General features: G+C 40.4%; 1 protein-coding gene across 1 annotated transcript in view; it reads right to left on the reverse strand.

Moving 5' to 3' along the window:
- The window catches only part of kif5aa (kinesin family member 5A, a), a 29533-nt gene that overhangs the window by 11282 nt on the left and 926 nt on the right, over positions 1-17325 (reverse strand). The window contains exons 2-18 of the mRNA XM_054786742.1: positions 13699-13786; positions 13540-13613; positions 13346-13450; positions 11804-11852; positions 11676-11731; positions 11506-11593; positions 9553-9677; positions 5675-5779; positions 5429-5577; positions 5003-5345; positions 3840-3908; positions 3569-3775; positions 2799-2945; positions 2401-2589; positions 2205-2322; positions 1250-1311; positions 72-181 (exon numbers count right to left, since the gene is read on the reverse strand). Coding sequence (XP_054642717.1) covers positions 72-181; positions 1250-1311; positions 2205-2322; positions 2401-2589; positions 2799-2945; positions 3569-3775; positions 3840-3908; positions 5003-5345; positions 5429-5577; positions 5675-5779; positions 9553-9677; positions 11506-11593; positions 11676-11731; positions 11804-11852; positions 13346-13450; positions 13540-13613; positions 13699-13786 — 2084 coding nt within the window. The remainder of the gene's footprint in view (positions 1-71; positions 182-1249; positions 1312-2204; positions 2323-2400; positions 2590-2798; positions 2946-3568; positions 3776-3839; positions 3909-5002; positions 5346-5428; positions 5578-5674; positions 5780-9552; positions 9678-11505; positions 11594-11675; positions 11732-11803; positions 11853-13345; positions 13451-13539; positions 13614-13698; positions 13787-17325) is intronic.

Raw genomic sequence — 17325 nt, forward strand, 5'->3', positions numbered from 1 at the left:
CAAAACATGGTCATTGTTTAATGTACACGGCATGCGGGCTCATGGTAAAAATACAAGGATGAGTTACGCACTCGGTAAGTTCGTCAATGAGCCTCTGCTTCTCATTGATCTCATCCCGCAGACGAGCCAGCTGCTTGTGGTGGAGGCCGCGGTGAGACTCCCCCTGCTGGCGGGTTATCTTCTGGACAATGAAAAGGAACACTGGGCATTGATCATGCTTTGAATGTTTCATATAAACATGTATAACATAATAAATACATGAAATACATAAAAATATATAAATCAAATCACAAAAAGAGAGAATCCTTAATATATAAAACATGTCTATGCATGTACATGCATACAGTGGAACCTGCTTATGTCGACAACCTGATTTCTAGTTCACTGTGTTCTTCTTATTGTTTAAGTCGACATCAACATTCATCGACAATTACGTCGACATAATATTTGAAAGCCAGAGGGGTCATTTTTATGAAAAATTGATCCGTTTATGTGTTGTAGCATTGTTAACTTCATCATTATCGCTAGGCAGCGCGAAATGGCAGCAGCAACGTAACTACTTTTCAGTTACACAACATTAAAATGTCTTCCTGTTAAGTGCAAAGTAAGCTTCAAAATAAAAGCATGGCAGTACTAAGCTGGATTCTACCACTGCAACTAACAACATGCACCTAATTCACTTTTGGTGGGTGATAGTTAGCCACTGGAAGAAAGATTTGCGCATTACGAAAGCTTTATTATCATTGTGGTCACCCATCCATCTTATATGCCGCTTACCCTCATTAGGGTCGCGGGTATGCTGGAGCCTATCCCAGCTGACTTCGGGCGACAGGCAGGGTACACCCTGGACTGGTCGCCAGCCAATGGCAGGGCACATATAGACAAACAACCATTCAAACTCACATTCATACCTATGGACAATTTAGAGTCGCCAATTAACCTAACATGCATGTTTTTGGAATGAAAATGGAGTATCCGTAAATGGAGGAAAACGATAGTAACAAACTCCCGTAGGTTCAAAAATCCTTTATTATCGCCCATTCTCCTTATGTCTCTGGCCAAAGTCACGAGTAAATGTGCAAGCAATTACTAGTTTCGGTGATGTTGACAACTGCTGATGTCGACGTCAGTCAGCCAGTCTGCAGGGCGTCAACATAAGCGGGATCGACTGTATTTCAATGTATCAATTGACCAAAAAATAAATACAGCTGTGAAGAAGGAACCCTTCATAAATCTGCCTTTTTTTTACCTTGACATTTCCATCCTCAGTCTCTCCCTTCTCTGCATCCTTCTCCTCCAGAAGGGAATTATCTTGTAGAAGAAGAAAAAAGTCAGGCAATAAAATGTAAATAAACTAATGACTAGCGAACTTGCTGATCAGCTCTCCAAAGATGTATGTACTGCCAAGGAGGCTCTTGTCAAAACTTTTTGAGTCCTTAAAATAAACATTAAATCCGGATGAAAATCAACATATAGATGACGTCATAAAAATGGTCAAGATTTACTCTTTTATCATGGTCTCAACTTGTCAGTATGTGTCTGCAAATTTAGATACAGTTTAAAAAAACAATGTTGCTATGTGTATGCATGCATGCCGAGTCAGAAGATGTGAGTTTAATCCAGTTTAATCCAGATCTGATCCAGATTCTCATAACATGTTGAAATGCTTACAATATATCTTTGTCAAATCACTTCATTTATTGTCATTTATTGTCAGTATTATTATTATGAAAAGATATAGTAGTAGTAGTAGTAATTCATACTATTAATATTATATATTATTACTATTATGGTATTATGAATACTATTGGGATTATTGTTATTATGTTTATGGGGCAATATTTGTGAAGGTACTGGCCGGAAATAAATACATATAAATAAATAATCTAAAATAATAATAATATTATTATTACCTGCATAATAATAACAATACAATAAAATATAAATAAAAGTATTTTTTATTATGTGTGTATTTATAATAATAATATTATTATTACGACTATTGTTGGGTACAAGCCAGCAAATTTTTTTTTTAAGTATAATAATATTAATGACATAATAAACTGCATAAAATAAAATAAAATGAAATTTGTGTGCTGTCACATGATTTTTTTTGAAGATACGACATGGTGGTTGACCCACTCAGGTAAAGTTCTTATTTATCTTGTTGACATCATCTAGTTGATAGACATAGAGTGTATTACCTTGGTCTTGCAGCTTGGCCAACTCCTCGCTCAAAGAGTCGTGACTTTCTTCCAGCAGCCTCTTCTTCTGCTCCACGCTCTGCATGTACTCGGTCAGAGAACGGATCTTTGCTTCATGCTGCATCAAAGTCACCAGAATAATGTTATGTAATGCTCCATCTTTCACAAAATATTCCACTATTTCTTCCCTCCTTACCTGAGAGATGAGGAGGTGGCAGGACGACAGCTCCCTGCCGGTCTCCTCCATCTTGCGGTGGCACTCCAGCTGCATGTTCTCCAGCTGGCGGCAGCGCTTCACCATGCTCTTCACCTCAGACTTGATCTTGCTGATGTACAAGCGAGCCACCGTGAACTCCTCCTCGATGGCGCCGCTGATCTCCACCGGCTGATGACCGACAAAGACATTACAGCACATTTTACAGCGGTTAACTTCTTTTTCTTAACTTCGACTGCATCTGACCTTCTTGAGTTGAGAATGAATGTTTTGTTGATTTAACGTTTTTGCATCTTAATAATAGCAATGTTTAATGTGACTTAGAACATTAGCCTGGACAGTGAAATCTATCTATTATATCTTTGCTGCGACCAACTCACCAGCTTGATTTCGCCGTTTCCCACGATGGTGCTGAACTCGCTCAGGTCCCTCATCAGGCCGTTGAGGACATCAGCAATGCGCTTCCTCTGCTGACCGCTCACTTCCTGCATGCGAGACAGCTCCGCCTCGAGCTCCATCAGACTGGCCTGTTGTGGAGATATTTGGACATTAAGAGTATTTAAATGCATCAAAATAATACAACACCACACCTTACACTATATAGCATGTACTATAATACCATAGTAAGTATAAATAGCCTGATTTTAAGCTGCATAGCCAAGGCTGCTTTGCTTTTTTCTTTTCTTTTTTTTTTTTTACGAAGCACAAAGTGGTGGATGTAGAGATGGGGCAGGTTCATCTAGCCAGGGGCTGGTCAGAAGCGGTATCATGTCCAGGAGGAAAGAGGATTTTCTTTCATGATGTCATGAGAAGCTGCAACTTCAAAGCGAACTGTCTCCTCTCAAAAGTGGAGCAAAGAAGTGAGGGAGATGATGGATTTTTCTCATGTTTACTGCTCATAAACAGCCTCTAGGGACACATATTACTTTTACAACCTCAATTCTGTATTTGAGGGGACCTTTAAATGTTGGAAATACTACAGAATGCATACAGGTGTAGAGACCCAATTTTTCTCACACATCATATTATAATATAAGTGCACTTTTAAAACATTTTTCTTAATTTCTTTGGGAATCACCCATGCATCTGCATGTCCAATTCTAGTGAGGTGTATGGAGTTGCTTTTTAGCACTGGATTTCTAGAACGTACCATTTTCTGGGCCAGCTGGTCGGCCAGCAGCTGGTTCTGCAGACCTTTCTCCTCCACCTCCTGGCTCTTCTGGTCATAGTTGATGGCCAGCTCCTCCAGAGCCTGCAGCACCTCCTTCACCTCCGCCTTGGCGCAGTCACTCTCCACCTGCAGCCTGCCCAGCTCCGCTTGCACCTTGTCACCATCGCCACGTGAAGACGCCAAGAGCTGCAGTAAAGATGACGCGTGTGTGAGAAAAAGACTGTGTGTGTGTGTGCATGTCTGCGTCTACCTCGTCCTGATCCAACATCTGCTGCTTCAGTTTCTCCACAAGTTGACACTGCAGGTTGATCTCGTCATCCTGTAACACACATTACATCTTCATGACAAGCAAGCTCAACACCTACCTAAAATAAATCCTTAAATAATAATTTCAGTTCCAGTACTGATTCCTCGTTCCGATTCCAGTTCCTAATGATTCTCGATCACAATGCTTTTAAAAGTCAAGTTTGCATGGTTTAAATGAGGGCGCTAACCAGAGTTCTTTGTGCATGAAAATGTTTAATGGTGAATCACTCCGCGCCGTCTCCTGTCCATTGTTGTGTACGTGTTCCACAGCGGATGAAGACCGCTGTGACGCGAGAGGATCGCGTCGCATCCGCGCATGTAAACACTGTGCAATACATACACAATAATGGACGCGCAATGACACGACGGGAGAGAAAGTAACGCCGAGCGAGGTCTGTGAGTGAGGTCTGATTTTTTTGGAGGAGGCATTTTTGTGATGCAAAATGTATTACTCTTTTGAACGCATGTTGTTTTGAGAAGCCAGACTCTTTACTGAAGTGGCACCAGCAACTAACCGGAACCACGCTCACGGGACCAAGTGGGGGGGGGGTGCTATGGGAATGCCATACAGCTTCATGACAAAAAATCTGAACTACCCCTTTAAATATTTTTTTGCAAAGGAAGAAAATGCAATCAAGCCCAAATTTACTCCTAAATTTTGAGAGGAAGTGAATTTATATTTGGTAACTTTTAGCTGGAAATGACTAATAATAAGTTCTTTGAGAGAAAGAGTGGACTTTTTTTCTAAATCTGAAGAATTATAATAAAAATAGCAACAGTGTATCATAATTACCAGCTTTAAGCACAACTTCTTACATAGTTTTGTCACTTTCTTGTTGTATTCTAGCTAAAAACAAACATTTAACAAATGCAACTTGTAAGGAAATGTATCAGTTTGGTGTAACAATGTGTGTAGTAGACACATACTGTACATTTAAAGTTGACTTGGCTGTGCTGTTTGGTGTAAGAGTTTCCTAATATGTCAGGTTGCGAGGGCGGGGCTTGTGTATGGCCCCGCTTCAGGCCACCTCAGAGATTTTTTATTGGATTTTTTTAAAAAGTGTTTTATTGTGAAAGTGAGAAATTTTGTGTGTTGCCTTTGGTGACCTTGTCATCCAGCTGCTTGTATAGCTTGCGGATCTCCTCTTCGTACTTGTGCCGCTCCTCCTCAGAAATGCGGACCACAATGGAGGAGGTGTCGTTGTCCAGGATGGGACGCTGCTGTTGTTGCTGCTCTTCCACCGACTCGTAGCGGGTCATGCTCTCCGGCTGGGTGCGCTCCGTCTCGGGCACGTTCTCGCCATTCCTCCAGCGGTTGAGCTCAGCCTCCAGCTTCTGGATGGTCTCCTTCATGGTCTTGTTCTTCTCCTTCTCCTTCTCGTACTTTCTCTTCCACTGCTCGGCTGTCAGCTCCAGATTGATGGAGGCTGTGTTTCGGATAGTCTTGGCCCTGTGGATGAGCACGCACAAGAGTGTTTAAACACTATTTTAATACCATTTTTAACCATTATTCCACTGTAGAGATGCCTCTACCGTTGTCCAAACATGAGCGTGGACTTGGTCTCTGTGTCATTGTAGCTGGAGGGTGAGCAGCAGATGAACATGGTGGTGCGACAGTTCCCTCCAAGAGAGTCCTGCAGGATGCGGGTCATTTTGCTGTCACGGTACGGCACGTGGCTTTTCTGCATGCCCAGACAAAAGCAGAGAAGAGGGACATCATGGTTATGTAAGAGGACGCAGAAACAAGAAAGTAGGAGGATGATTGGCACAAAAACTTACCGTGCCCTCAGCCAAGGCAGAGATGACGTTCCCCAAAGCTGAAAGAGACTTGTTGATGTTCTTGGCCTCATCCAGGACGGCTCCTGCAGCCCCTGTCTTACTGACCTGCACAGACAGAGAGAGGGAAAGCAAAATACGATACTTATTACAGTGGAACCCGTTTATGTCAACGCCCGTCAGGGTGGTTGACTCACATCGACATAGGCAGTTGTCGACATAACCGAAAGCAAAACGAGTCATTGCTTGCACATTGACTTTGGCCACAGACATAAATAGAATGGGATAGAATGATAAAGGATTTTTCAATCTATAGTTTCAACATACTGTAAATTTCGGTGTATAACCGAGAGTCACCGTCCAGCCAAGCGACACGCGAAGGGTGTGCGTGTGAAAGTTTATGCTTGTGCATGTCATCGTGCACACGCTGGCTTGCGACGCAATCCCAGAAAGTTTTCATCGCTGTCGCCCAGACAAGGACCAATCAGCGGGAGTTTCACTGATCGACCAATGAGCGGACAGGATGCTAATCAGTGCGCTCTCGCAGGTAAACATGGGGGGAAAAAGTCATTTGCCGTTTCCGAAGCTAGACATTCCTAAAAAAAAAAGAATATAGCGATATAAAGAAAGAGCAGCGGCATGGGAACTCGTTGGCGCCAGAGTAAACATATCTGGTAAGTTTATATTAATTTAAATGGACATTTATGCAAGTTTATCTTCAATAGTAGCAAGATCCGGTACTAGCAAGTACAAGTCCTCGATCAACACCGGCCGCTTTTCCTCCTCTGAATTACTTTGATGCCCCCAAATTCCCTCCACATCTGACAGCCAATCATATTCGCTCTGAATAAGTCACTCGCTCTTTTTTCTTAAACTTTGAATCCTGCGGCTTATACAGCGGTGCGGCTAATTTATAGCTTAATTCAAATTTCATGACATCTCCTTTACTTCAGAACTGCCGCTCACAAGTCTGTGAGGAAATGGTAGTGCTTTCTTTGGGAGCTATCAGTATATATAGCAGTATAACAACATAACAGTCTGACTCATGGTGTCATCTTTCAAAGAACAGCACTAAATTCAGCACACAGCAACTTCATACTCTACATGCGTATATACAAGTATACAAACATGTCCCAATATGACTTTAAAATACAAAAAAAACCCAACATTTAAACATTTTCCCATAAGGCATTGCATCTGAGCAATACATTCATAGTGGAGCTGCAATGACGTCACCTTCCCTTTTTTTGCTTCGGGCTCTGGGTCCTCTGGCTCTCTGTGGTGGACAGAAGCAGGATTGCAGCCATTTTTTGTGCTTTCTATGCTCTCCTCCAATGAAATGATTTTCTCAAAAGAAATACATTATGGGAATACTTTAAAACGTTGTTTTTTTTCCATATAAAACTCACGTGATACATGTTTTTATATTTCTGAGGTATAATGTTTGAGTGTAAATTGCTCTGTGATGAGTTTAATGTTGCTTGTAAGATGAAACTGTGAGTCAAACTGTTGAGTAATGACCTCCTGCAATTGCCAATGGGTTGACAAGCTCGTCGTGAGTTTATTCATAGCTCATCATTGGCTCCTGTCAAATAAAGAGCTACCTGGTCCTCATGGACTTGTGCAGGTAACAATATTCCACTTTATGACGTGGACCCATGCAGCTTATACACAGGTGTGGCTTATATAAGAACAAATTTGTTTTTTCCTCTAAATTTAGTAGGTGTGGCTTATACACTGGAATTTACGGTAGTTTTGGTCCATTTGTACATATTTTGATTTAGATTCTTCTGATCTTATGATATTTTATACTCTTTCAAACAGAACTGCTGCGGTAATTTTGTTGTATGTCTTGACTACAATTAACAATAAAGCTTTGGTGCTTGCTAATCTTTCTTCCGGTGGCTAACAATCTAAAAAAATTAAACAGGTGTATTTTGTTAGTTGCTGTGGCAGAACCCAGGTGAAAACTGCCACACTTTTTTTTGAAGCTTACTTTGCACTGAACAGGAAGTCACTGTGTAGTAATGCTGTGCAACTTCACAGTAGTTTCTTGTTGCTTAGCGATAACGCTGACATTAACAATAATACAACAAATGTCTACATAAACTGACACATTTTTCATAAAAATGACACCTTTGGGTCTCAAATCCTATGTTGACAAAAGGGGTCGACCATATATGGCGACGTCAACTTACGAGGGCACGTTTTAGTAGGGGTGTTGATGATTAGATTCAGCTGAGTCTGATTCAACTATCAATCTTGCCGTCGTATTGTATTGTAGCAAACGGTGTATTGTGTAGTTCTGAGCTGCAGTTAAGGGTGTGGGGTATCGATGGCCGAGACGTTCCGCATGCTGGGTTAGTACAAGCTTTGGGCAATAAGTCTGTAGAAAGCGAGAACTAGAAAATGTTGACTACTGTTCATTTAGTTTTTAGCATGTGCCTGCAAAACCCCCCTGTGTGTATTTCAAATAAAAAGGTGACTTTTCTACAGTCATCCTGCCGTTGTGTCATTCAGTACAGTACGAAAATGTCATGTGTACATTGTGTACCATGATGACTACATGGGGGTGCCCACGGCTGCTGTTGAGAAAACATTTTTACATACAATGTCTTTGTTTTTGTTATAAATAGCCTATTTTGATACAAATGGATGAATGAACATACTTATACCACGCATTACTAAAACCACCTGCTTCAGTCGCAAAATTTTCCAAAAGGAGTTAAGGTAGGCTCAAGCTTTGAACACTGGGAAGAACGTCTAAGGACTTATTGGTTCATAATGGCTATTCTGAAATTTTGTATTTTGTAATTTTGCAATTTTGAGTATTTTGAAAACGTCAAAGATGAGCCCAAGAAAGTGAAATACAATTTGTGTCAGAAGCTTCTTACGTACTGCACGACAACAACGAGAGGTGGGAGACAGTCAGTGATTTGTAAGTCTCAAGTAAGTCAAGACAGGTCGATTCAAGTCCCAATTCACTGGCTTGGAATTTTTGAGTCCTTACAAGTCATAAGCACTGTTAAGTGCTTACCAAATAAGATACTATTTTAACAATGTAATGATCTATTATATTTGACAATTACAATGAATGTTTTTGGAGGTGTTTTTTTTTTAGGTGGAAAAAGCCGCCAATGAGACCTGTTTATTTGTAGGGGTCACCATCAGCTGTGGTCTAAAAAAAAACCCCAAAACCAGCAACATTCAACCCATTAGTCAACTATGGACAAAAATCTAACAAATCATATTTGACTATGAGAATCCTTCGTCGAAGACAGCTCTACTTTTTAGTACAAAGAACAGCGGACCGGGATTTACACGGGTTGTTGACATAAACGGGACCAACTTAAGCGGGTTCCATTGTATCTATTTATTTCCTCTATGTTTAATTTTTAATTTTTGTTTTTTTAATGGTATTTGTTTTTAGTTAGTATGTAGTTAGTTATTTTCTTATTTAGTTAGTTAGCTCATTACTGAAGTAATTTTATTTAATAATGTACAAAATATGTATTCATCCCTGTCTTTATAGGTACTGTATCTGTTTGATTGCTGTACTGTACGTACGTATTCATTTATTCTCTTTTAAATGAATGTATTTATTTATTATTTATTTTTATAGTTTATGTAGTTAGTTAATAATTAAATTTAGCATTTTAGAAATGGGTATTTATTTCTTTATTTTTAAAACTTATATGTTTATATTAACTAACTTTTAATATTATTTATTTATGTATTATATTTGTGCACATATAGCCAGAATAATATAAAAACGGTAATTATTGTCAGTCGTCACTGTGCGATGTGCATACGAGCTCATTCGCCGCTAAGCTCCGAGCGCCAGCGTCTACTGGATTCTAGCTTCTCTGATGGTGTCCCACCTTCTCACTTCCAGCCAGGTCCACCAGGTAGAGTTTTCCACAGAGCTTCTGCTCCGTCTCCACGTGCTCCTGCTTGATGTTGATCAGGAAGATGCTGTGACTGCGAGAACTGTGCTCGTTCATGTCTGAGCAAACATACAAAAGAAGAACGATAAATATTTTATTGATCAATGCTCTTCCTAGGGGGCCTTGTTGCTTGCCTTTGCCTGACAAACATCTGTGAGAGACTCCTCCTATCATCCCAGGCTAGAACTGCACCAAGGTGACCTCATCATGCAGAGGACCAGCAGCACTATCTCTTCCCAAAAATAAGGTGCAGGTTTCAGCACTCAATAAATAGGCCTACACAATCCTGCAGCACAGTGAGTCAGCACCACAACACTGCAATGACGCCATTACTAATATTATTATTATCCCTTCTTATTGACTGACTTTTCTGGGCAGAATCTCTGCTCTGCTGTGAGGCTTTTATCTTGTTCCTCGTCACCATGACGACATGTACAGTATCTTGCCGTCAACACATAAATTCATGTAATCCATGAAGAACACACTCAATCTCCTAGCTCTAATCAGAGCGACTACATGGACGCCTGAGTCATCACAGTACCAGCGTTCATCTCCTCTAATGTGGTCAGAGTGAGACCTCCTTGAGGCTAAACCTCTGCAGCACAAATCATAATTAACGTTACAAATGATAGAATCATAATAAAGAGTTGTAGCTCTGCTTTGCTATTTTTTGCACAGCGGCAAATACACCATGTGGAGAAAAGTATTGGGATATGTGGTCATTTTACTTATACAGGAAGTGAAAACAGAAGATTTCTCCATTTTATTTCATCTATTATTTCAAATTATTTAGTGTTTTGTTTATAAAAAAAAGGTTGCGACAAAGAAATGATGTGTTTCCCAGGCATTGCCTATGGCATTTAATGTCAGTTAGTATAGATTAAAAGAGAATGAACATATTATTGAAATGAAAAAAATCAACTGTTATTTTGTCAATTTCTTAAGTATATTGTCTGTCTTTCAATGTCAGTCGATATTGAAAACATTAAATATGTAATTATACATTAAATATAAAAAAACAACAGATGTTAATAAAATAAGAAATATAAAATAGAAATATTACTTAAAATATATTTTTGAAATGTAATATAATAGACTAACTAGTTGCTACATTGTCCATTTCCTTTTTTTACTTTGTCATTTAACAGCAATTTAAATGTAAAAAAAATACTAGATATAAATATTACTTAACATATTAAAACAAATCAAATTTAATACATTTATTTTATTATTTCCGAGGTATTTTCTGCCATTTAATGGCAATTAATTATGATTAAATAGTAATTAAAATATTTGCAAAAATGTAAAATTAACAGACTAATTCATTAGCCCAATACATATACAAAATAATTTAAAGATAGAAAATAGAAATAATACTTGAAATATCAAAACAAATAAAAAATAATCGATTAATTCATTGTTAATTCCTCCATCCGTATTGTTTGTCATTTAATGGAAATTAAATCAATTATGATAAAAACTATGATACAATCAACTATGATAAAATATGAATTACCGTAAAATATCTGGGAAAAATCAAAGTGAATAGACTAAACTGTGACATTCCCAGGGTTAAACTAGGGAATTTAGTCTCTGAATTTAGTTAATTCAATGTAGGGGGGTTTTCAAACTATGGGGCACCGGAACCACGTGATTTGTAAAAGTACTCTAATTACATATAACAATAATAGATGAAATATCAATGGAATGATGATGGTAAAATGAAAAGGGTTTGTAATATACTCTTAATATCATCTATGTATTTTGTATTATTGAGTTATCTGTGTTTCACAGACAGAAAGATACTGTAGATACATAAATAGATGGCTAGATAAATGATGAATCCATTTCTGTTGTTCATGTGTTGCTGTGGCGACTGTGACTCACTGGTAACGGCAACATGGCGGTTAGATTTGCCCTCGTCAATCACGTCCATCACCTCGTCCGGACTGGAGACAAATCGCTCTGTGCATCCCTGAGAAGAGAAGATAGTCTTTAACATCACTCATGCAAAAAAATAAATCAAATAAAATGGTGTAGATGGTGCCATCCCACACCTTGACATACGGCACACGGTTCTTGTCCTCGTGGACGGACAAGTTGGTCTTTGTCACTTAAAAAACAAAAGAAATATTTGCAATGAAATGCTAAACAGATTGCTAACCAGTTCTTCTCAGGAACTTACCATCCAGTAAGTCACGGATTTTGTCCATGTAGATTTCAAAGTAGGAAACCTTTTGGAGAACAAGGAAATAATATAAGACGATAACATTTAAGTAGAGCAGGGCTGCATGTTGAAAAATCTAAGGATGGGCCACAATGTTGATATTTTTAATGTAAAACCATTTGACGGCCATTTGTGTCAGCTTTGTGATAGGTGACAAAGTGTGTCATTATTAGGTATTAGCAGGGATGCTCCGATGGATCGGCCGTTTTGCGTGAAAAATCACGTGATCGGCATATGCCGATAAATGCCTTTCAACGCCTGTGGCTTTTAATATTGCAGCCTGCAGCGATCACCGCATGCAGTCTAGTGTCTTGGGTAGCGTCCTCCTCCCACCTTCCTTCACGCTGCGCTGGCGTGCCAAAACAAAAACAATCATGTCTGCCGTGAGGAACTTACGTGCCAACACACGCCACGAAAACTATCTCGCGGGGTAGGACGTTAAAAAGCTTTAATTTAAAACGGCATTCGGAGAACAAATACTTGGCGGACTATGGTGAGTTTTCGAGGCTCACGGTGTGATCATCAGTCAAACAGCAGCAGTGGACAGGTGACAGTCAGGAGGCTAAGCAAATAACCCGAAAAATAATTGAATTCATCGGGTTAGAAGACCAGCCTTTGTCAGCAGTGGAAGACAACGGGTTCACCGACAGCTCTCTCACTTGGAGCCCACCTACAGTCCGTACTACCTGGAAGTCCGGCTAGGGCTCCACCAAAGTACCCTCACATCCAAAGTCTCCTTAAAGAAGTCGTCTCATCCTCTGCAAGTTTCACGAGTCATATATGTTCTCTTAAAAAAGTACGTAAAATATATTTTTGTCTAAATAAAGGTGATTTTACAGTTGCTTTTTTTCATATCATATATCCAATAGCAGGGATGCAGCCAGGAATTCATTTTTATTAATTCATTACACATTTTATTAGTAATTACCTATTTTTTGGGCCTCCTGGCAGTCAAGGGACGTTTCCCCTTTATATGGCATCCCTGTCTAATAGCACACATCATAAATAAATTGAAAAATGTATAATGAATCCACACGATCGGTGTGGGTATCTGTGTCGGTCGATTTCACTTGGATGATTGTATCGGAATCGGCAGCATAAAACTCTGATGAGAGCATCCCTATTAGTATCAATATTTCAGCCTATTCTCATGACGTTACATCTTTTTGGGGGGTTTTTTGTTGCTTTTGTGCTGAGGATCAATAAAAAACTATATTTGATATTTTTAAATTGTTGTTCTTACTATGTTATTCTATTTTATTTATACTGTTATTTTACTCCGCATGCTTTGCTGCCAGTGCTATTACTGTCTTACTGCATACCGTGTTGCTTCTGCATACCGTGAACCTTCATTTTTCTGAGGGCACACGCCCAAGGGATCAATAAACTTCTATCTAATCTAATTTAATTTAATCTCAGGGCGGCCCCCACACTTTGGCCACGTCTGAAGTAGAAAATGGAGGATTTAAAACATGAGCCAGCAGAGGGCGACATAAAGACCTTGATGTGGAACTCCAGGTTTTCATCCATGGCAAAGATGTGATTGAAGATGTCCTCAGCAATGCGTGGAATGATGCCCATCTGGTGAGGGTCGTGCAGTTTGCCCTGGAACAGGAAGTCACAATATTTGAATAGGTCAAAGGTAAGCAAATAGTCTTGAATAAGCTAAAAAGAAATAGTGGTTATTAGCATACCTCCATGGTGTGAGTCTTGCCGGAGGAGGTTTGTCCATAAGCAAAGATAGTGCCGTTGTAGCCACACAGCACATCTACAAGAGAAAAAGACATCACGGGGACCTCACTCATCTGAAATACACTGACAATGCAGCTATCATTACTGAAAAGCATACAAACCCTTGACAATCTGCTTGGCACAGGTGTTGTACACCTGCTCCTGGGTGGTGTTGGTGGGAAACACTCGGTCAAACATGTACGACTTCCCCTGGAAGAGAAGAATTTTAAACGTAATTAGTCACTATGACAGGAAATAATAATGAAATAACAAAAAAACGACGGCATCCCTGTGAGGTCATCAGTGACTCGTCGGGGTATGTGACTCATACTCGGTTTGGATGAAAACAAAATGTAATACTCATAAAATCACACAGTCAACAAAAGCCCTTCCAATATAAAACGTTAGAGCTGAAATTCAATTTGAACTCTCCTGTAGAAGTGCCTTTCCTGGCCACTTGTTGCTAGGCAGAATTCAGAGGCCTCCGTCAGAACCACCCCGAAAGCCACTGAAGGGAAAATGACTAATTACTCCTAAAAGAACATGACGAAAGAATTCATACTACCAAAACAAAAAATAATGAGCTGAGAAGATTCCATGTAGTGCTAGCTTACAGAAGATCTGCCAATACTAAGCTAACCAAAAGACGACAGTTTTGACCAAAGACATTAAACTCCCCAAGCCTGTCTACCGGACTCCTACTTTTTTTTGGCTAAATAAGCAGGGTACGATCAAATGAAAATAGGATTGACTGGCTACCAGTCCAGGGTGTACCCCACCTCTCGCCCAAAGTCAGCTGGGATTGGCTCCAGCATACGCCCGTGACCCGAGTCAGGACAAACGGCATAGAAAATGCATGGATGGATGCATAAAATAGTGCCAAAGTTATTGAATGCCATAGTTGAAATATGATTTTTCTATGTTATACACTCCAAGTTGCCAACAGTTGATGTGTTCAACGATGTGCATGTGAAGACTGCGACACACTGTAATATAGCAGTGCTCATTTACTTTCTTAATGTTAAAATTGCTACTCTGGTTTTTATTGACGTCTACGCGTAAGCCACATTTGTGCAGTATAACGGATTCTTACACATTTATTACTCAAGGTCACTCATTACGGACGAGCGAGCACACCACTATCTGTATCTGTATCTGTTCACCCATTTCAATTATCCGTATCTGTATCTGTACTTGGAGGGGGCAGGGCATAAACCGGAAGTGGGTGTGGTTTAACCGGAAATGGGTGGGGCTTAAATTGGCACATTACTTTAAGTCTGAAATTGACATGGATTGATCACAAGTTGCTATATTGTTTATTATTCAGCTATATGTGTACTGTGTATGTGTGTAAGTCATCTGGAAGACCTTATCTCATTGTTTTTAATGATCTGTGTGAAGTTGGTGATTCATGCAAACATCCACTGATGGCAAACAGAAATAATGCGTCAGCCTTGTTCACTGTAGTTTTCTCAAAAGCACGTTCAAAGCAAAGATTTCCTACTTGATATCACTAGTCAAAGTATAAGCAAGCAGACAAAAAAAAAAAACATCAGTGACTGATACACGAACCGGATACAGATGTCTTGTGAAATTCACCGTGTTCACCCATGTTCTCCCCGTGTGTGCGTGGGTTTCCCCCCACATATCAAAAACATGCATGTTAGGTTAATTGGACACTCTAAATTGTCCATAGGTATGAATGTGAGTGTGAATGATTGTCTGTGTGTGCCCAGAATGTACCCCGCCTCACGCCCGAAGTCAGCTGGGATAGGCTCCTAATTAGGATAAGCGCCATAGAAAATGAATGGATGGATACTGCAACGTATTGAGAGGGGTGTAATATTTTCCCACACTCATACTAAATGATATGTACTGTATAATGCCATACAGGCAGAATGTTTGATGCAGCTGTGCGGGCGTACCATTAAATGTATGCTACTGTTACCACTGTGTGTGTACTGCCAACTGAAAATTAACAAAATTCTTATATGTAGGTAGAGAAGCTCTGTCATCCATGAGGAACTCAGTGTAGAACCGCTGCTCCTTCACATCGAGAGGAGCCAGATGAGGTGGCTCAGGCATCTGGTCAGAGTGCCTCTCGGACACCTCCCCAGGGAGGTGTTCAGGTCACATCCAACAGGAGGCCTCAGGGATGACCCAGGACACGTTGGAGAAACTAAGTCTCTCAAATAGCCTGTGAACGCCCCAGGAGGAGCTGGACGAAGCAGCTGGGTAGAGGGAAGTCTGGGCTTCTCTATTTAGGCTGTTGCTCCCACGACCAGACTCCGGATAAGCGAAAGAAGATGGATGGATGGATAGAAAATTACAGTAATACTGAACCTTTAACTGGTAAGTTGAAGAAATGATCCATTGAAGACATAATGACTGCAGGGACATGCTGATGAATGACTCAGCATTCACAACACTGGCTGAATTAATCACACGGCAGCAGTCTCCCATGTGGCACACAACACGACAACACAATGAGGACAGGCGTCATTAGCAGACTTCTCATTATTAGAAAATAATAAATATTGGAGGCAGGCAGGCAAGGAAGGAAGAGAAAGCAGGTTGGTCATTAATGTGCAGGGTGGATGAAAATGTATCCTAATTTGAAAGCTGACTCCTGGTTCCATTATTGCTGAGTAAACTATTCTTCACTATGTGTGCTGCGCTTAACAGAGCCATGTAAACAACACAAGCAGAAGTAGCAAATAAATACATTTTGAATTTTAAGTATAGTAAAACCACAAAGCACACACACACACACACACACACACAGGCGCTCCTGGCAACCGATTCTGGGATCACATAATTCTGGTCTTGCACGACCAACAGCAGCATTTAACCCAGTGGGCCACAGTATTTGAATTCAGTGTTTACGGCATCAAGTGGACATTCGTGGCACTGCCCTTAAATGGTCCAGGTCCTCTCTAGCAGACAGAACCTGTTGTGTTCATTTAGATGGTGTCAAATCCTCTGCCGCTCCTCTGTCATGCGAGGTGCCACAGGGTTACATTTTAGGGTCCTTCTTTTCTCCCTTTACTTACTGCCACTGGGTTCTATTCTAGGAAAGCATGGTACCTTCTTCCAGATCTATGTTGCATGAGAGTGTAAAGACGCCTCCTCAACTCAACCACTCCTTGTATGCCTTTATTACACCAAAGCTTAGACGAACCTACATTTAGGTAGGACCCAGTGGCTCTTGACCTGGGCCCCTCGGTATTGTAGTAAAGCCCACAGTTATCAACTGGGCTTTCGGTTTGATAGTGATTTTAAACTGGACTATCAAATTGGCACAGCTTTTTGCTTACAGCAGCTGGCAAAGGTTAAACATTTTCTCTCTAGGCAGCACATTGAGACAGTAATTCGTGACTTCATCATGCCTCAGCTGGAGTACAACAATGCACTTTATTTTGGAGCCAATCTCCTCTTTCCCGTCTGCAGCTGGTCCAAAATGCAGCTGTGTGACTTTTAACAGGTACAAGAAAGAGAGAACATGTCACTCCTTTTTTGGCCTCATTCCACTGGCTGCCTGTGGCTGTAGAGTCCATTTAAATATGATCTTATTTGTTTTCAAAGGGCCTTGCCCCGCCTTACCTCGCTGAGCTGCTTCACCCCAATGACCATGCCCGATCCCTCTGGTCACCTGATTAGAGGTCCCGAAACCTAAGCACAAGCTCAACCGGGACAAGGCCTTTTCCATTGCTGCTCCTAAAATGTGGAACCCCTTCACGTGAGACAGG

The sequence above is a fragment of the Dunckerocampus dactyliophorus genome, chromosome 1, assembly GCF_027744805.1.
Source record: "Dunckerocampus dactyliophorus isolate RoL2022-P2 chromosome 1, RoL_Ddac_1.1, whole genome shotgun sequence".
NCBI classification, from domain to species: domain Eukaryota; kingdom Metazoa; phylum Chordata; class Actinopteri; order Syngnathiformes; family Syngnathidae; genus Dunckerocampus; species Dunckerocampus dactyliophorus.